Source organism: Bos javanicus, chromosome 9 (genome assembly GCF_032452875.1).
Source record: "Bos javanicus breed banteng chromosome 9, ARS-OSU_banteng_1.0, whole genome shotgun sequence".
NCBI classification, from domain to species: Eukaryota; Metazoa; Chordata; class Mammalia; order Artiodactyla; family Bovidae; genus Bos; species Bos javanicus.
In genome coordinates, this window is record NC_083876.1 from 89299570 (window position 1) to 89319968 (window position 20399).

Below are 20399 nucleotides of genomic sequence, written 5' to 3' on the forward strand. Positions count from 1 at the left end.
AAGGATGAAACAAAAGTCAAAAGGAATCTGTAGAGGATGACCCCAAAGAAGTCAGTGGGATAAACTGAAAGCTGTCCCTAGTCAGAGACCCGGTGACAAAACAGTGGCCTTAGCCATGACCTGCTGACTCTCTTTTGTGAATTCCTCTCTGCCTTGCCCTTCAGTAAAGGTTTGCTTTCACAGCCCAGCCTGGAGACTCCCGTGGAAACTTCTCAGGGCTCTAACTCACCCTTCTCTGCAGGTTTACTACAGTTGACTGAGAGCTCTGATTTCAAATTCCTCATACCAAGGAAAGAGACCAATTGTACTTGGGAAAATAATAATTGAAATGTCAGGTCTACAGGGCGGCTTAACCACATTTACATGCATAGACACATAGTTAGATTCTAAAACAAGTTCTAAGAAAGGGACTCCTATTTGACTAATTGAATCCACAGCTTTAGAAAAAAGGAAATTTAGCAGCATCAAAAGCATATGACTAGTATGTATTTTCTCTGTGGTTAGGTTTGGTTTCTCAGTTAATGAATTTTTCTCTGGTTGATTTCACTGTTTTGAAACCTAACCCTTGGACCACAGGAAGCAAAAAATGATTAAGGAATAGATCAAATTTCATTCTCTTTCCCCTTGAGATACGAAGGTACTGACCTAAGGAATAAAATAATGGTAATTACACTCTCTGAGGTCTGATAACAGTTTTCTGACCTATCTAGGGAATAGGAAATAGGGTGGCTTTTATTTTCCACCAGGCTCCTGCTTGGGTGGGGCTATGTAAGCTGTTTATTTTGGAAATACTAGAAGAATAACCATTTTTGCCAGGAACATTCCTTGGAAGATTAGTGAGGATTGGAGAATGCTAAACATTATATAAAACACTTCTTTAGAAAGCATTTTGTTATTTATATAGGATGAACTCTCTGCTCCTTGGATGAACAATAACGTGTGAAAATGACAAATTTATTACAAATGAAGATATCATGTAATTCAAGAGGTATTATAGGCCTGTGTCAAAGAGAAGGACAACAGAGAATGAGATGGTTGGATGGCATCACCGACTTACGAGTTGGAGCAAGCTCTGGGAGTCGGTGATGGACAGGGAAGCCTGACACGCTGCAGTCCATGGGGTCGCAAAGAGTTGGACTCGACTGAGCGACTGAACTGATAGAGAAGTAAACAATTTTGGGCCAGGGTGGAGGGGATTCGCTGGAGTGGATTATTCGCTGATACACGGCATTCGTGTGTGTGTGTGTGTGTGTGTGTGTGCTCAGTCACTCTGTCGTATCGACTCTTTGTGACTCCACGGACCGCAGCCTGCCAGGTTCCTCTGCCCATGGAATTTTCCAGGCAAGGATACTGGAGTGGGTAGCCATTTCCCACTGCAGGGAATCTTCTCAACAGGGATCAAGCCCACAACTCTTGTGTCTCCTACATTGGCAGGTGGATTCTTCACCACTGAGCCACCAGGGAAACCCCTTATTCTGGGTTTACCTGGTATCATTCTGGCACATTTCAAAAACATACAGTTAGTATTTTAATTGAGAATAACTTTAATTCATGTTTTAACAGAGGAAAATTTGAAATCGCCTATCTAAAAATAAAACCTCTATATTTCCACTTGTTTTGGTACCACTCAGGTTTTAAAGTGTTGAGATTTCATATATTTTATATTTTGTTCATGTTTTAGATGGAAATGTATTGCATATTATTTCTCTAACTTTTAATTTATATATAGGAAAGTTATGAATTCCATTTTAATTTTTTTAATAAATTTTTTTTTTTACTAAAATATTCCATTGCTTTTAATAGTTTTCTGTTGGCTAGGTTTGATGTTCCAGATCATATAATCATATGATTAGCAAATAACTGAAAATACATAGTTTAATCCAGAAAAAAATCATTACACTGAGAAAGTAGAAGCAATCACAGTGAATGTGCATTAAGCTCTCACCATACTGTCTGTGCTATGTCCCCTGCCAGCATCTCTACTCAAGTACAGTTGCTCCCCTCCCTCCTGACACTGGTTCCAAGACCATTCCCCTGCCCCTTGGATCTTATTTTCTCCCTTCTACACAAGAAGACTTTTGCTGCAGTCTCACTTCTTTTTCATCAATTTTTCCTCTACTGAGTTGTTTCTGTCCCCCTGCAAACATGTCATTATTCTTCTGATTTTAAAATGGAATGAATTTCTTCTAACCCGCTTCTTATAGCTTATTCCATTCCTTTGCTCCCATGACAGCGAAACCCCTGTTTCCTGCCCTCTTCCTCTCTAACTCCTCTCTCCATTCTCGCTTCCATTTCAGAGTGATTTTTGCCCTCACTATTTCACTGAAATAGTTGTAGCTGGGGTCATAGAAGACCTGCGTGTTGCCAGATCCAGTGGTCAGTTCCCAGTTCTCATCTTACCTCACTTACCCTCAAGTGTCTCCCAAACCCAAATCTTGGTCTTCTTCCCACCTCACTGGTATTTCCTTCTTTCTCTTTTTTTTGTGGGTTCCTCCCCATCTTCCTAACTTTTCACACTGGAAAGCCCCAGGGCTTGCTCCTCTTTATCTCTCCTCACTCCCTTGGTGATCTCATGGGCTCTCATGCCTTTAAAGACCATCTAGGGACTTCCCTTCAGTCCAGGGGTTAAGACCCGGAGCTCCCAATGCAGGGGTATGAGTTCGATCCCTGGTGGGGGGACTAAGACATGACTTACGGCACGAACAACAACAGAGAACCTCTAGAGGGTGACAGTTCAGTCTAGATCTGTCTGCTGAATCCCAACAGCTGACTGACACTGGATAGGCATCTTAAACCTAGCCTGTCCAAAACGAAACCAGTGGCCTAATTAGTTCTCCTTCCCCAAGTTCTGTTCCTCGAGAGTTTTCATTTTCCTAATTATCCACAACCTGATAAGTTCTCATCCCCTCTAACCTCCTAACCGGTCTCTCAGCTTCCACCCTGGTCCCCCATGTAGTTATATCTGGTCTTGTCACGCTTCTGTCCCCAAACACTCCAGTGGTTTCTCATTTTCCCCAGAGAAAAAGCCAAAGTTCACACGGTGCCTACAAGGTCCTTTGCAGCCTAGGCCCTTGTTATCCCTCTAGCCTCTCACCTTGTTCACTCCACTCCAGTTGCTGGGCTCCTTGAAAAACCAGGTAGGAGCCCACCTGGGAGCCTCTGCCCTTGCTTCCCCCTCTCCAAGCCTGGAATTCTCTTCCTCCATGTCTACACAGCTCACTCCTTCAAACGTAAGATGAGGGAGGCTTCGCTGGTCACCCTGTTTAAACCTGCAGATCCACCCAGTCCCAACTTTCTTTATTATCTGCCTTATACTATTTCACCTACAGCTCTTATCATCTTCTAACTTAGCATATAATAACACACCTTAATTTTATATTACTATCTGTCTCCCCCAAACATAATCTCTTGAAGATGGACTATAGAAAGTGAAGTCACTCAGTCGTGTCTGACTCTTTGCAACCCCATGGACTGTAGCCTATCAGGCTCCTCCGTCCCCATGGGATTTTCCAGGCAAGAGTGCTGGAGTGGATTGCCTTCTCCAGGGGATCTTCCCAACCCAGGAATCGAACCCAGGTCTCCCACATTGCAGGCAAATGCTTTACCGTCTGAGCCACCAGGGAAGCCCTGAAAATGGACTATATAGAAATATAAATATACAGATAGATTTTGCCCTTGCTCCTTCACTCTAACATATAGAATAGTGGCTGGCACACAGTAGCTTCGCAATAAACATTTGCTTAATATTTGTGTAAGATAATAATTCTAATATGTAGAGATGAAAAACAAATAAAATCAAAATATTAGACACTACTAGTATGCAAGGCGCATGGGGAGAAATCTGAGTGAATGTGTTATGAGTTTCTTATGTTGATCTGGAACAAGAATGAAATAATAACTTAGAATTTATTAGGTAGGCATGATAAAAAGTAGAGACAAAAAACAAAGGAAAGCATTCAACCACCTAGAAGCAAAAGTTAAAATGGAGAAAGAAGAATAGAAAGAGCAGGACAAAATAGAAAAAAAAAAAGCAAGAATAAAATTTCAAACATATCAATAATCACAAAGAATTTAAATAGATTAAACCTGCTATTTAAAAGTCAGAGGTTTTCTGATTAGATGTGCTTAGAACCAACAAAATACACCTAAATGTTCTTTATATGAAACAAATCTAAAAAATAAGGACTCAGAAAGGGTTAAATCAACAGAAAAGTGAAAGATATACCAGGCAAATATTATACAAAAAAAAGCTCTAAATCACTATAAGGAAACATGAAGGGCACTGCATGATAGTAAAAATGTTCAATTCGCCTGGAATACATGCCAAGTCTAAACTTGTGGGCACTAAATAAAATAGTCTATCTGAAAAATAGAACATAGGAGATATAAAGGAGAAATATAACACTGCCACAGGGTATCTTAATCTATGATTTAATCTATGTTTAATCTATATTTAAACATTTTCTTTTCAATGATACAGCTGCTAGCATTTGGTAATTATTTTCATTTTCTTTTCCTATGCTGCAATTTCCAGGTCTCTGGATTCAAACAACTCTTACAAAGCCTATTTGGAAACCTATGCCAGGGACTTCCCTGGTGGTCCAGTGGCTGAGACTCAGAGCACCTGATTCAGGGGACCTGGGTTCGATGCCTGGTCAGGGAACTAGGTCCCACATGCCACAACTAAAGACCCTACACATCCCAACGAAGACTGAAGATCCTGAGTGCTACAGTTAAGACTCAGAGCGGCCAAATGAATAAATATTAAAAACAAACAAACAAAAAACTACGCCAGAATGTGTGTGAAGCAGGTACGTACATAAGTATGTGCTGTTTCCCAGCCATCCCCTTCATGTGTCCCGTGCTCAGAGGGCAGACCAGTCTTGTGCAAAGATGAGCCTCTCTGTAGCGCCACACTCATGGCGTGGCTGGAGCCTCACCTGGATGTGGAGTTGCCTGTCCTGCAGCGCCCTCTGCAGCTCCAGGAGGCTCCCCTTGAGGGTTCTCAGCTTCACCGCCAGCTGCTCGGCCTCGTCCTTTGTGTGAGCCTTGCCCTCCAGCAGCAGGTTTTCATTGTGGACCGAGAGCTCTGATAAGGCCACCACCTTCTGCTCTATTTCCACCAGCATATTCTAGGACAACAGAAATGAAGTTGAAACTGACACAGCCTGGGCGCCTCTGCAAAGACCGCGTCTCACAGAGAAACCCACTGCTTCATTAAGTCTTTCATCAAAACAACATGCCTCCAGGCTTGTCTTTATTCCCCCTAGTTTTCATACAACCTTCAAGAGTGTATATAGGTTTTAACAATTCTTTGAGCCTCCTAATTTTTCTCTTATTTAAGATTAGATATTATTTAAAAAAAAAAAAAAAAAAACATATGGGAAGCACATTTTATATAGCCAACAGATAAGGAGAAAAGACCAGGCCTTAGCATTACCCCCATTATGACTGTTCTATTATTTTACTGTTAGAGGTGGCTCCATGGTAAAAGAATCCACCTGCCAATGCAGGAGATGCAGGAGATCCAGGTTCAGTCCTTGGCTTGGGAAGACCCCCCTGGAGGAGGACATGGCAATCCACTCCAGTATTCTTGCCTGGAGAATCCTAGGGAGCCAAGAGCCTGAGGGCTACAGTCCAGGGGGTCATAGAGTTGGACACGACTGAGTGACTGAGCATGTATGTAACGCATGCACACACATTATGCTTGTGGCTAATAATAGTGAAGACATCACATGATCGACTCTCTGTGTCAATTTAATAAGGACTGTTTTTTTTCAAAGAAAAATGTTTTGAAAGGGAGTGGTCCCAGACTAGTGCTCTTTTACTTGCTTTTTATTATTTTTGTCTTTTTTTTTTTGGCCATGTCACCTGGCATGCGGGATCCTAGATACTCAATCAGGGACTGAACACGTGCCCCCTCCATTGGAAGGGTGGACTCTCAACCACTGGACCACCAGGGAAGTTCCCCTGTTTTTATCTTTTATATAACGCATTTTTAACTTCACATTTCTGAAAGTTTTCCTAAGAATTTCACATTCACTTTCTAGTGTTACAAGGTTTTTTTCCTAAAATGGAGGCTAAATCCAGGAAAGAAGTGAAAATAATCTCCCCACTTCCCAAGTAAGATTTAAAACAAAAACCAAAAAACAGAAAAACTAAAAAAGTCAACCAAAACAAATAACAACCATATTATTTTCTACAGAAACTGTTCTGTTTTTCTATACCTTAAGTCTGAACTCTTTGAAATGTACTTTCAAATTTATATTGAATTATTTATTAATAAGAAAAGATTGTACAAAACCAGAATCACTACCATCAGCTTCTAAGAACATAAGTGAGATCCCAAAACCTAGAACTAAAAGGAAGAGTGAAACTTTTCATGAAATGGGCCTTAAAGGATCATTTCTTGAGGATTACTTTTGAGGAACTAATATTATTCTGTGCAGGACTGCCTTTTCCATTAGGCAAGGCTGTCACAGAACTGAAGGCCCCTAACACATCAAGGGGCCCAAGAAAATGTCTTTCGTTTAAAATCAGAGGAAAAAATGATGATGATAATAATTAATATGTAATGATATCACCTCAGGCTTCGGGAAGATCCCCTGGAGGAGGGCATGGCAACTCCCTCCAGTATTCTTGCGTGGAGAATCCCATGGACAGAAGAGCCTGGTGGGCTACAGTCCACAGGGTCGCAAAGAGTGGGACATGACTGAAGCAACTTATCATGCACCCATGATAAACGACCCTGGATTATATTAGCCTTTGTACCCAAAGCAGTTACAAAATACAAATATAACTTTTAGTATTTCTATAGAGGAAGAGAGGTTCATGGAAACAAAGTACCCTGGGCCCCAAAAGTCATAACAGGACCCTAATTCCATATAATAGCCACAGCTATGATTATACTACTGGCTCAGATGCCAGATTTATTTGCATGAGGAATGTGTGATTTCATAGGCTCTGAGTTTTGAAAAATATTGCCAAAGTACCACTTCAATACTTTGTAAGAGTCCTGAAATATATTATCTCAGCTATGCATCTTATGTATAACTATAAAAATAGAGATATCAAAAAGGAAGAGGTGGGAGTAATGATGAAACATAATTTTGAAATGCTAGTACATGTGGTAATTTCAAGTGCTAGAAGGCAATGCTAAAAATACGTGTCTCTTTTCAGAAAAGTAACTTTAGAAAAGATGATAAAAGAAATAGAAAACAGTCGCACATGGCTCTCTATTCTCTACCATCAAGGCAGAAATGCTTTGAAGACACATAAATAAATTGTCCACAGACTTCCCTGGTGGTCCAGGGACTAAGACTCTGTGCTCCCAATGCAGGGGGCCCAGGTTTGATCCTTGATCCGGGAGCTAGATCCCACATGGTGCAACTAAGACACAGCATGGCCAAGTAAATAAATAAAATAGTTTAAAAGTTTAAAATTATAAGTTGTAAAAAGAATTTAAAAACCTAAATTATAATAATTAATATTAAAAAATCTCAATCATAAGGGATGACCAGAATGATATACTATGTATTAAGAAAAGAGATGGCATTCATAACTAATAGCTGTGCATATTTCCTTCAGTCCCACATGTATGAAGTCATGTACACTGATATTTAACCTTGCAGATTAGACTGTTCTAGAGACTTGCTGGTTAAATGAAAAAGCTTTTAAAACAAACTTCACCCACCCGTAGTGTAAAGTCTACTATGATGATACTCTTTGAAGTCAATGACTGGTACATGGGAGTTCAGCATCTATTCTCTATGCTTTATATGTGTGCTTGAATGTTTCCATAATAAGGAGGTAAGAAAATAATATTACAGTAAAAACTTTGATGTCATTACCTCTTACATTAATTGCTAAAGACCGCACGTTGAGGAAGGAAATTCTCTGCCCCAGAAGACAACCTTCCCATGTTGAGTCTGGCTGCCTATAACTACAGTTTTGCCAAGTTTTCCAAATAATATTTCTGAATTAAAACCAAAATTGCAACGGCCCACCTATTCTGTTGTTTATCCACAGTCACTGATACTAATTCTGTGCATTAGGTACTTATATTCCTTATTAGCCACCGAAATGGACTCTGTTGGAGAGGGAGAGGGTGGGAAGATTTGGGAGAATGGCACTGAAACATGTATAATATCATGTATGAAACGAGTTTCCAGTCCAAGTTCGATGCACGATACTGGATGCTTGGGGCTGGTGCACTGGGACGACCCAGAGGGATGGTATGGGGAGGGAGGAGGGAGGAGGGTTCAGGATGGGGAACACATGTATACCTGTGGCAGATTCATTTTGATATTTGGCAAAACTAATACAATATTGTAAAGTTTCCAAAAATAAAATAAAATTTAAAAAAATAAATAAATAAATCTGCCATGAGTTCGAGCAGGCTCCGAGAGATGGTGAAGGACAGGAAACCTGGCATGCTGCAGTCCATGGGGCCGCGAAGAGTCGGACGCGACTGAGTGACTGAAAAACACCAAATCTTTACAAAAATGTCCTTCAGGAAGCTGAAAATTTTCTAAAGAGTAGATACTGTTGGTAAAATTTTCAAAAGATTAAGCCCACATCTGGATTTAATTTAAGCTTTTATAAGATATTGTTTTTCTCCTAAATATGTAAAGTATATGGATTGTGAAAAATCACATATCCATGCCCCAGTTTGTTACCATTATACTTTTCTGTAGTTAAAAAAAATGTCTTGTGGGACCTTCCCTGGTGGGCCAGCAGTTAAGAATTAGCCTTGCAATGCAGGGGATGTGGGTTTGATCCCTGGTCAAGTGTGCGTGCATGTGTACTCAGTCATGTCTGACTCTTTGCAACCCCATGGACTGTAGCCCGCCAGGCTCCTCTGTCCATGGGATTATCCTGGCAAGAATACTGGAGTGAGTTGCCATTTTCTCCTCCAGGGGATCTTCCCAACCTAGGGATCGACCCTGTATCTCCTGTCGCTCAGGCATTGGCAGGCAGATTCTTTACCACTGAGCTACCTGGGAAGCCCCCTGAGATCCCTGGTCAGGGAATTAAAATCTCACGTGCTAAGGAGCAACTAAGGCCATGTGCTATAATTACACAGCCCACATGTTCCGGACCCCATGCACCACAACCAGAGAACCTGTACTCCCTGACGAAAGATTCTGCATGCTGCAACTAAGACTCGACACAGCCAATAACAGATACATTTTTAAAAGTCTGCCTAATAATGTTGGCATACTCCTTTGAGACCATTTTTGTACCTGGCAGTCCACTAACTGGGCCTCCATGTCCATGGGCTCCTTGGGTGACCCCAGGGCAATGTCCAGAGTGGCCTTCGTGCTCAAGAGCCAGTGGTCCAGCTGATCAGCTTCACAGCGATACCTGTTCAGGGCTTGTTCCTGTCTCTGTTCCTCCAGCTGATCGTTGAGTTTCTCCTGAGGAATTAAGTAGGATGGAACACAGATCATCCGAGGCAAAATCACCAGGACTCAACACACAGAGCAATGGTTCCCAGCCTTGACTGCACACCAGAACCACCTGTGAAACTTCAAAAACAATCCCCGGTGTTTAGACCGCGGTACAGACCGGTAAATCAGAATTTCAGGAGGTGAGCCTCAGGATTGGTATTTTTTAAAAACTCCTACAATGACTGTATGCCTGGACTTACTGTTCTTAAATAATACACCTACAGAACAAGGCAGATAATGTGGATGACAGAAACTGGTCAATGGTGTAAGACAGTAGGTAACTTGACTTCAAAGTTTGGGAAACTGTAGGGTGTAGTGGGGACCATGGCAACTGAAGAACATACTTGGTGCATCGAAAAGGGTAGAACCATGCAGTTTCAGGCAACTGATCTCCTACAGGAAGGAGTGGCCCAGTGCTGTCACTTTCTAGAGCAAAGGCAAAACTTCAAAAAATTTGGATAGGTCTCTGAGGATTCTTTACTGATGGCAAATAATCCATATTTTTTTTAAAAATCCAAGCCAATCACTTCATTTCACAACTCCACATGGGTTTCACAGAGTGACTGGGGACAATATCAATGAATTAAAAGGTTAATTATTAAGACACTATAAAGTATTTTATTTTAAAAGTTATTTTATTAAGAATCCATTATTTTTAATCAATTTTTATTAAATTGTTTAGAGATTAGAGTAGAAACATTGATTTAAAATTTCTCCAAAATAGGAAAATATATGGATACATGATTTGATCAGCTTTAAAATAGATAAAACTGGAAATATCCTGGGTCCCTAACAATAGGACAAAGGTTCATTGAATTATGGTATAATCTGCAGCTAAATAAAATAATGTTAAGCGGATAGCAATAACTGATTTCGTGCTAGAGAAGCTGCCAGACCCTAGAGATACAAGAACACAGACACTTCATAGGATCAACAATATGAACATCATACGTGTTTAAGGCCAGGAAAGGTAAGAGAACAGCAACAACAAAAGGAAAATAACTTATTTTTAACACGTATGGTAGTGTAACTAAAATTTATCTATTGAGTATTAAAGTTAACATGAGAACCAGAACTGCAAGAATATTCTCATGAATTAACGTGCTTGAATTGGCTTCCAGTGACTAAGGATTTATTTTTCACAGCATTAGCAATGCTAGTCATAAAAATGGTCTTATTTAAACATAGCAAACTATTATGCAAACCTTCTACAATTATTCCCCACAAAGCTCATGTCTACCCAGTACTGGCTCTCCACTGCCTCAGTTCTGCAGGCCTGAAATGAGTCAGAAACGGGTGAAAAGACACATTCATGGCTCCACACTGACTCAGGGCTCTATTCACGAGGCCGTGCACACACAATATACCAGCTTCTTTTGAGTGGGAAACAATAGACATGTCATCACGTAAGTAGCTGAACATACTTGTCAACCCAACCTCAGGAGTTAATCTGGACGTGAGGGGCACCCCCAGGGTGGCCTGTTACCTCCAGAAGCTGCCGCTTCCCGGATGCCTTCATCTTGATGGTGGACATTCGCTCCGCCAAGACGGTGAGCGTGGACTGCAGGGCCAGCTGCTCTGCCGGCTCGGACTCCGGGGACTCAGACACCAGCTCATCTGCGAGGGCCGACTGCAGCTCGCTGATCTCCTCTTGGAGCATGAGGATCTCATCCATCAGAGCCTGAGGGAAAGACTGTGGAATCACACTCCTGTGTGCAGTTTTTTGCACTGAGGAATCATGGCACTTAGCCAAGCTCACTTGGAAGTCATTTAACCAACAAATAGGGGGCCTTTTAACCTAAGTTTCAAAATGACATTGCCAGACTGAAAGTCAGGAAGTTTCTGACTTTAAGATCATCTGCATCAGTAACTTAAAGTTAATTAATCTGGGCAAATCAATTAACCCGGCTTTCAACAGGCTCGTCTGTAATCTGACGGGGCGCGGGGGGGTGGTATGTGCAATTAATTCTGAGTCCACAATTCTGTGTTGAAAATAAAATTCATCACTTTCTTCCTCAACGTGACTCCTCCCACTCCAAATTTCCCTGAGTCTGGAACAAGGCTACATTTTAATCGCAAACTCATATCATACAGGCAGGAAGAATCTGTCACCTGCTTCTACGCCGTTGCCCTCCCCTTACTTTTCTCCTCTCCCTAGGTCTAAAATTTGAAGCTTCTCAGGGCTACTTTCTAGACCCTGTTTTCTCTCTTCACAATCTCTCCCAGGCCTTGTCCATTGCCAAGGCTTTAATTCCTTTCTCCCACTACAAGACACTTAGGTAGAAGAACAAAATCTCCCACTCCAAAAGGTCTCTGGCATGCAGATTATTTTGAGTTGAGAACAATCAAGGCCCAAAAGACTCAGGAAAAAACTCTGGCCTAACTACCTAAAGAATCTATCTCGGAGACATTTGCAAAGAATAGGAGTGGGTGTGGTGAGGGAAATTTAAGGAGTCCAGTTTGCATCCCTGTGTCTCTGAATGGCCCGGCTAACACACGCTTCCCAAGCATTTGCTTGGTGTCTCCTCGGGCAGTTCATTTCTGTGTTAGACAAGAGCCCACTCTCAGACTCTGGAAGGGGTCCCCCTTCCTGCAACACAACTGCCTTCACCTCCAAAACATCTTGTTTGTCTCCTCTGCTCCCAACTAAGTCACAACCATTTCCTTATCTGAACTGCTCTCATAAATCTACTGGGTGGAGTATCTGCTTAAACCCCTTTAAAAAGATAAATCAGATCCTCTCACTCCCTTGCTTTACAATACTTTGTGGCTTCTTGCCTATGAAATAAAATCCAAACTCCTTACAGTATTCATGCATTCTCACACCTGGCTGCCCCCGGTACCGGGCTTCCTTCTTGCTCACTGCATCCCTGCCTTCAATCACTCCAAGATCCCCAATGCTTTCTGCCTCAGGGCCTTTGCACATCCTATTCCCTCGAGGTTTGGAATGCTCTTCTCCTCACTCTCCTGAGATGGGTCTCTTCCTCCATGGAGCCTTAGGTTAACTGTCTCATTTTCAGAGAGGCCTTTCATGACTGCTGCTGCTGCTGCTGCTGCTAAGTCGCTTCAGTCGTGTCCGACTCTGTGCAACCCCATAGACAGCAGCCCACCAGGCTCTCCCGTCCCTGGGATGCTCCAGGCAAGAACACTGGAGTGGGTTGCCACTTCCTTCTCCAATGCAGGAAAGTGAAAAGTGAAAGTGAAGTCACTCGGTTGGGTCCGACTCGTTGCGACCCCATGGACTGCAGCCTACCAGGCTCCTCCATCCATGGGATTTTCCAGGCAAGAGTACTGGAGTGGGGTGCTACTGCCTTCATGACTACTCATTCAAAAACAAAACAAATCTCTATTGCTGTCTTTGAATAGCATCTTATTTCCTGTTTAACAGTCACCACAATTATACACTGTATTTCTCATTTTTTGTATTTTATGATTCGCTCTTTAGCTGGAATCTTGTTTTTTTTTTTTTTTTTTTTATTTCATTTTTGTGGCTGTGCCATGCAGCTTCCCCGACCAGGGATGGAACCCGTGCTCTCTGCAGTGAAATCACAGAGTCCTAACCACTGGGATGCCAGGGAAGTCCTTAGCTAGAATCTTGACAGGAGAAATTCTTATTTGGGATTTCAATGATGCATTAAAAAAAAAAAAAAAAAGCCCCTCCACAGGAGCGACAATCATGACCCAAGTGAAGAATCACTGATTTTATAGTTGCCAATATTTCATAGTTTGCAGTATACCCCTACTTGCATGATTCCCATCTCTTCCGCAGACTTCGCTGTGAGCCAAGCGCCTCCTCAGAGTGGGCTGTCAAGAGATGTTAAAACCAAAAAACAGACCCTCTTTTTTCCCTAATATCAGGATGTTTTCATGTCCAATCCCCGTTTAAGTAAACTATGATACTGAAGTATGTATATACATCTAGAAAAGTGCAGGCAGTAAGTGTGCAGTTCTGTGAATTCTCACAAACTGTAGCTCCTCATGCTCCTGCACCCAGACTGAGAAAGTGAGCATTCCCAGGACTCTACAATCCCCTTGGACTTCATCCTGTTACAGCCTTTCTGCTTTCCAGAGGTTACCACGGGGCGGCCTTGCAAAGCCACAGATGCTTCTGTCTGGTTTTGAGCTCTCCAGAAATAGAGTCACTCCTGATGTACTGTCCTGTGTCTGGCCTCTCTCATACCCTCCACGATTGTGACTATGCAGGCAGAAGGAGATGACCCTTTTCAGGGTTGCATTGCATTCCACTGTCTCCTGGTTTGAGGGTCTTGTCCATTTAAGCCTTTCTAGTGGTATCTCACACAGCTTTAATCCATTTCCCTGATGACTTCCCTGGTGGCTCAGATGGTAAAGAATCTTCCTGCTATGCAGGAGGCCCGGTTTTGATCCTTGGGTCGGGAAAATCCCCTGAAGAAGGGAATGGCAGCCCACTCAGGTATTCTTGCCTGGAGAATTCCTTGGACAGAGGAGCCTGGTAGGCTACTGTCCATGGGGTCACAAAGAGTCGGGCATGTAGTGTGAGGGGGTTTCTGGCTTCTAGTTCTGTTCCACTGACTCATGTGGTGTTTTTGCTAATATAACACTCTCATAATTATTATAGTTTTATGTCTCACTCTCATTTTTCAATTTTATTCATCTTCTTCAAGGCTGTCTTGGTGGTTCTTAACTCTTTTCATTTTCAATATATATTTTTTCATACATTTACAATATATTTTAGAATTATCTTATCAATCTCTACCAAAGAACTTGCTAGGATATTTTCATAGGATTGTAATAAATTTACAGACTATTATTGCTTGTTATACATTCAAAATGCTTTTCATCCAGTAAGTTATTTTCTCCTATTTTATAATCATTTTTGGTATTTGATTGCCAAAAATATAAAATTCATATCATTTGGTCTGTTTTAAGTGCTTCTCTATAACTAGTCTGACCTATTGTCCTTTTTTCTGCACTGATTCTCTGTACAAGATGAGCCCCCTTTGCTAATGCACACCACATCCACTCTCACTCTCTCATTCTATGCCTTTCCTCACATGTTTAATAGTGCCTCCTACCCACTCCTGTTACTATTCCAAACTTTCAAAATCCTTGTTTTCCCAACAGATCTGTTAGAGTCTCCTTTCATTTACCTCCCACCACTGTAACACACAATCATCTCACTGGGTTATGTATAACGTGCTGGTAATTCACTTCACCCCCTAAATCATATGTTCATGAAAAAGTCTATTTCAGCTGTGAACACAGTAGGCACTCTGCATATCTAGTTGAATTAATTCCAATTCATTATAGACAAAACAGGTATCTGAATCATAAAACAACCAGAAAAAAAAAAAATCTTCCTCACTCATTTAATCTCAGTGGATTTACCAATAAGGTATAGAGTGACGTGAACTACTTCCTTTTCAAACTCACAATGTTGTAAGCAGCTATCCGAATGTCCTGAAGTAAGGGATAAAGGAATTAGGAATCCTAGAACTGCTAATTTCCATACTGTTAGAGTCAAGCCTCTCTGTCCATGCTTCAGTTTACTCTCAAGGGAGAGTGGATATTTTGGGGAAGGTTGTTAAGTTTTAACTTCAAGACCCACTAGGCAAACTTACCAGGAGATGGGATTTCCTTTTGTGGTGATGTAAATGTTTTGAAACCAGATAGAGGGGGGCGATTGTATAACCTTGTAAAAGAACTAAAAGTCATTGAACTGTACACTTTAAAATGGTTAATTTCATGTGATGTGAACTTCAATCTAAAAACCAAAAAAATCCAGCAGTTCAATATGTCTTTGATCTGTAACTCTTTTCAACTGGTGGCCAGCTGCTTCCTTTCCTACAGCACCTGACTCAAAACTAAGGAGAGGAGATGAAATGTTCCTCTTTGTGTTTCTAACTTGTGTTTACAAGGAGGGCATGTGTATGACCAGTCTGGCTTAAAGTACCTTGGGCTTTTCTAAACTGACTCTGGGGCGAACACGGAGTGCACGTCTGGTTCAACAAGAAAGGAGAACATGAATTTCATTGTGACTTTCATAACTGTCTACACCAGCTCAGTCCATCTCAAACTTTGAGCAGTTACATATATTAAAGAAACAGAACCAAAATAACCTCAGAGCTCTGCCTCCAAACTACCACTGGGCTCGGGTAGCAAAGATAACATACACCCACAAAGGGTTAGCTGCCCATGATAATGAAGGTCCCGTAACACGCAGAACAGCCACAAGTCAGCTCATGAACTGCACTGATGTCTCCAAATTAAACCTATTGTTCAATTTCAAGAGGGTACGAGGAAAGGCACAAGACGCCACCCAAATTCGGTAGATTTAGACAGGTGTTTAGAGGAAAATCATAGGAATTAGAATAGCTCTTTAAAGAAACATTACTTACTTCCCAGAGCATGTTGGGGAGAAGAAAAAAACTGAAGTATTTTTATTAACCTTTAGAAAGTACGAAAATCATATTGGCCCCTTTTACCCACATTCTTTATTTTAAAAGAGTAATTCTCAAAGTGTGCTCAACAGTCCCACAGATCTGTCTCTTGCTTCAACAGTGATTGGACAGAACAGATCCAGGGTTGTCCCTTTCCCCAGCCTCAGACCACCCTCCAACCTTTTTTCCAGTCGCAACCTTTAGCATCAGCCACTCAGCTGTCCACGATCACCGGGACCAGCCACCATTTGTTGAGCTTAACTCCTTATTAACGATCAACCATGAGCTCTCAGATTCGTCAGAATTATTCCACTGAGGTGGAGGCCGCCGTCAACTGCCTGGTTAACATGCATCTGCGGGTCTCCTACACCTCCCTTTCTCTGGGCTTCTATTTCGACCGTGACGATGTGGCTCTGGAGGGTATGGGCCACCTTTTTCTGCAAATTGGCCAAGGAGAAGGGCGAGGGTGCAAAGCATCTCTTGAAAATGCAAAATCAGTATGGCATCCGTGACCTCTTTCTGGACGTGTGGAAGCCGTCTCAAGATGAGTGGGGTAAAACCCAGGATGCTAGGGAAGCTGCCCTTCTCACAGAGAAGAACCTGAGCCAGGCCCTTTGGGATCTGCATGGCCTGGGTTCTGCCCGTGCAGACCCCCACATCTGTGACTTGCTGGAGAACCACTTTCTAGATGAGGAGGTGAAACTCATCAAGAACACGGGTGACCACCTGACCACTTCTGCAGGCTGGCTGGTCCCCAGGCTGGGTTGGGCAAATACGTCTTCGAAAGGCTCACTCTCAAGCACGACTAGGAACTTCTGGAGACCAGTGGCCATTGAGAAGTCCCCGTAACGTCAGGGCTGCCTGAAACCCCTCTCTGCAGCCACTAGGCAGCTTTTTAACACTCAGGAGCCCTCTCTCAAGCCTTGGACCAAATGGAAACGATAAAGTGTTTTTGCAGCATCAAAAAAAAAAAAAAAAACTAGAGTAATTCTATCATATCTTAGGATTTTTAAAGTATCATTCCAGAAGCCAGAAACCAATTTAGGTATTAGGATACCATTAGCTTTCCATGTAGGCAGCACTGTCCCAGAATTTGCAGAATTTAGGTACAGACAGCAAAAGTTAGCAAAAGTAGGTCAGATGGAAAATGTTAGATTTGTGGTGATACAAGAAATTATACATTATTTATATTTCCTTCCCTCTCCTTAGAGCATTAATATACTTGTTAAGTTCAAATGATGGGTAAGCACTGAATTAGAATTACATCTCCTCAGTGCTATAATTGTTAGCATCACCACTCTCAATTTAGAAAGGGATGAAAATCATGTGGTTGGCCTTAATGACAAGAAAAGTCACAGGATAGTTTCTAATTTATAATGCTTAGCATTAATGTGCAATTTTGAGTTTTTGCCATTAGATCCCTTAAACAAAATAATAATTCTGTACATTCAGTTTGTGTGTGTTTTCATACTAATGCCTGAGAGGCAGGGTGATGCTGGTGATTGAGAGTTAATTTGCATCTTAATTCTGAACTCTGGAAGGTCAAGGCAGACCACCAGGATCCTACTTTCTGTTAGTAAGTGCTGTGGGACCCAGTGAAGGGTCTTTGGGAGCTGTGGTCTGTCACCTGGAACACAAGAATGATGAGCCCTGAACAAACACAGTGATCAGAAAGTACCTGAAAGTAGAGAGAGTCAAATTTTGTAAACTGGGACGCTGACTAAGCCTGTGACACTTAGATTCACTCTAATCAAGCCTTTGGACAACTTCTCCTCAATCTTTTTTGTGCGTGCATGATAAGTTGCTTCAGTCATGTCTGACTCTGTGCAACCCTACGGACTGCTTCCTTCCAGGCTCTTCTGTCCATGGGATTCTCCAGGCAAGAATACTAGAACGGGTTGCCGTGCCCTCCTCCAAGGGATCTTCCTGACCCAGGGATGAAATCCATGTCTCTCACGTCAATCAGGTTCTTTACCACTAGCGCCACCTGGAAAACTCCCTAATCCTTTTTGGTTGCTTAAAAGAAGCTGTAATCAAATGCATGGATGTTCTCTGGCTAGTACAGGTACAGTGAAGGGTTGGAGAGGTGAGGGGCAGACAGAGCCCTGGGAAGCACACTGGGGCCACCCAGAGAGGCCCCTCAGGTGACAATGAAGTGGATGTTGACAATTACAAAACCGAGGTATCAGTTAAAAGGACTGTGGTGCTCAGGGGAACACAGCATGGTAGTAACAGAGACCTAAGTCCCTGACAGTCCTTGTGATCGGCTTGATCCAAGCAAACAAAGGTTAGTTTTAATTTCGTATTTTTATAGCACCCTCCCCAAGCCAAATGGACTGTGGGTGATTTTAAGATAGCAGAAAGACCCACAGACGGTCATTTTACCAAAACAAGGCCTGTAAAAATGGATCCTGCACACTCTGATGTCTATCTTAAGAAGCTATGAGAATGTCAAAAACCTGAAACCACTATTTCTCAATACTGTCTCTAGATGAATTGTTTCCACTTTTGTGTTAATACTTCAAGGCCCTTTATTGTAAAATAGTACAATTTTATCTTGGACTATACATATAAACAGGCAATGTATGCCAAGGTTACTGTGGGTTCCAAAACTATAATGATGTTAAGTAAAGACAGAGTACACAGTTTCATTCTTAGAGCTGACAAATTTCCCAGTCTTTATTTGATAGACACATATATCATACCATGCTTTCACAGCTCTAAATTAGCATCTAAAAGTATCTCTGTTTCCCTCTGCCTTTGATAGGGTTGTTTTATGCTTCTGAGATCTGGTCAGGGCAGGCAGCATTTTCCTGCGCCGTGGTGATCGAATATTTAGGTGACTGTAAAGATACTGATACCCCTCAGTATCTTGGACTCAGTTAAGTGTTAATAGTAATCTGATAATATTGCTAAAGCATTATTAACCTATGCACTTAGCATGCATTATAAAGTGATGCATTTCTAACAGTATCTGAGCTAGGTTAATGTAATCATCTCAACTCTGTTTCTCACCTAAAACTGAAGCATCATCCAATATATCTTTTTCCTTTTTTTCCCAGTGTACCTTTTAATAAATGATTTAAGTCTGGGACAACCACAGGATTATAACTTGGAAACCCTTTTTCTTCAACTGCTTCTTTGCCCGCTGAAGTCTCAGAGCTATTCTAAGTGATAAGAAGGTACCGGGTATACACTCAGTTGCTCAGTCATGTCTGACTCTTTGTGACCCAAAGACTGTAGCCCACCAGGCTTCTCTGTCCATAAGATTCTCCAGCAAGAGTACTGAAGTGCATTGCCATGCCCTCCTCCAGGGACACACTGGCTAAGTTTCTTTAAACAACTCACTAGAAGTCCAGTGGTTAGGACTCTGTGCTTCCACTGCAGGGGGCACGGGTTTGACCCCTGGTCAGGAAACTGAGATCCCATAGGCTGGGCAGTGCAGCCAAAAAGGATAAATTCATTAATTTAATTAAAAAAAAAAAAACAAAACAGTACCCAGAGAGGGTAGATGTGGGGTGCCTTTTATTCTTATGATAATAGTTCAAAATGAAATAAAAATAATGTGGCAACAATAAGGAAAGACAGTTTATGTAATAATAAATGTGAAAAAGCAACACCAATGCCTGAATTTCTTTCTTCCCCTCTTGGATCCCTTCCTGAAGCAATGATGGAAACAAAACCACCACTTGGAATCTTGCTGACTCTGTAACAGTTGATACAGTGAAACATGCCAGCATGCTCTCTTATGCACCGGCTTGAGCAGTCAGTCATAAATAAGGGTGCACCAGTTTGATCAAGCAGGAAGCTGAAGTCGTGGCTGTTCTTACCTGATGTTCGGCCATCTGGCTCTCGGGACTCCTGCCCTGCTCCAGACTCTCACTGAGTTTCATCTCGATGGCCTCCATTTTCGTGGAGATGGACTGGAGGGAGTCCTGGTACTTCTGCTGGCGTTCCAAGGCTTCATAGAGTGTGCGCTGCTTCTCGCTGATCTAAAGAAGAAAAGGGATATTACCAAATGTTTCCCACCCCTTATCTTCTAGATTACGACATTTCTTTCCTCACTGCTTTACCTCTGTGACCCAACTGAGGCTATTCAACTGTACACGGGATGTGTAAGCATTAGGCACTAATTTCATAAGACAATCGCTAAGGAAATCTGGTGTCTTGCGTGTGTGCACAGTTGTGTCCGACTCTTTGCGACCCTAGGACTGCAGCCCGCCAGGCTCCTCTGTCTCATGGGCTAAATAATCCCACATCTGGCAGACTTACCACATTCTTTAAGGTTTCCCAAGAGCGCTGCAGATCGTCCAGCTTCGCAGTAGCGGAAGGCTCCAGTCCCGGTTCATAGAGCTCTTGGGGTGGCAGCGTGCTGGGGGGAACCTTGGCAGCATCGGTCTGTAACCTCTCAGGAGATAAGGCTTGGTAATAAGCGATGTCCTGTGGGAGCAAGGTACAGTGTTAGATGCAAGAGGAGGACAAAACTTAGGTCACTGTGCTTGTCATGCAGAGGAAAGTTTTAGGATTC

At 42.1% G+C, this 20399-nt stretch overlaps 1 protein-coding gene and 1 pseudogene across 18 annotated transcripts in view; one reads left to right on the plus strand and one right to left on the minus strand.

Annotated features, from left to right (window-relative positions):
• The window catches only part of SYNE1 (spectrin repeat containing nuclear envelope protein 1), a 497963-nt gene that overhangs the window by 155488 nt on the left and 322076 nt on the right, over positions 1 to 20399 (minus strand). For 12 of the 18 annotated variants that reach the window (XM_061428348.1, XM_061428354.1, XM_061428353.1 and 9 more), the window contains 5 exons: positions 20144 to 20311; positions 19702 to 19863; positions 10939 to 11145; positions 9246 to 9419; positions 4941 to 5132 (listed from right to left, as the gene is read on the minus strand). In XM_061428348.1, the coding sequence (XP_061284332.1) occupies positions 4941 to 5132; positions 9246 to 9419; positions 10939 to 11145; positions 19702 to 19863; positions 20144 to 20311 (903 nt within the window). Of the gene's footprint in view, positions 1 to 4940; positions 5133 to 9245; positions 9420 to 10938; positions 11146 to 19701; positions 19864 to 20143; positions 20312 to 20399 lie in introns of those variants that run through there. The other 6 variants (XM_061428349.1, XM_061428346.1, XM_061428342.1 and 3 more) reach the window with 3 other exon arrangements.
• On the plus strand, positions 16153 to 16744 carry LOC133254196 (ferritin light chain-like; annotated as a pseudogene).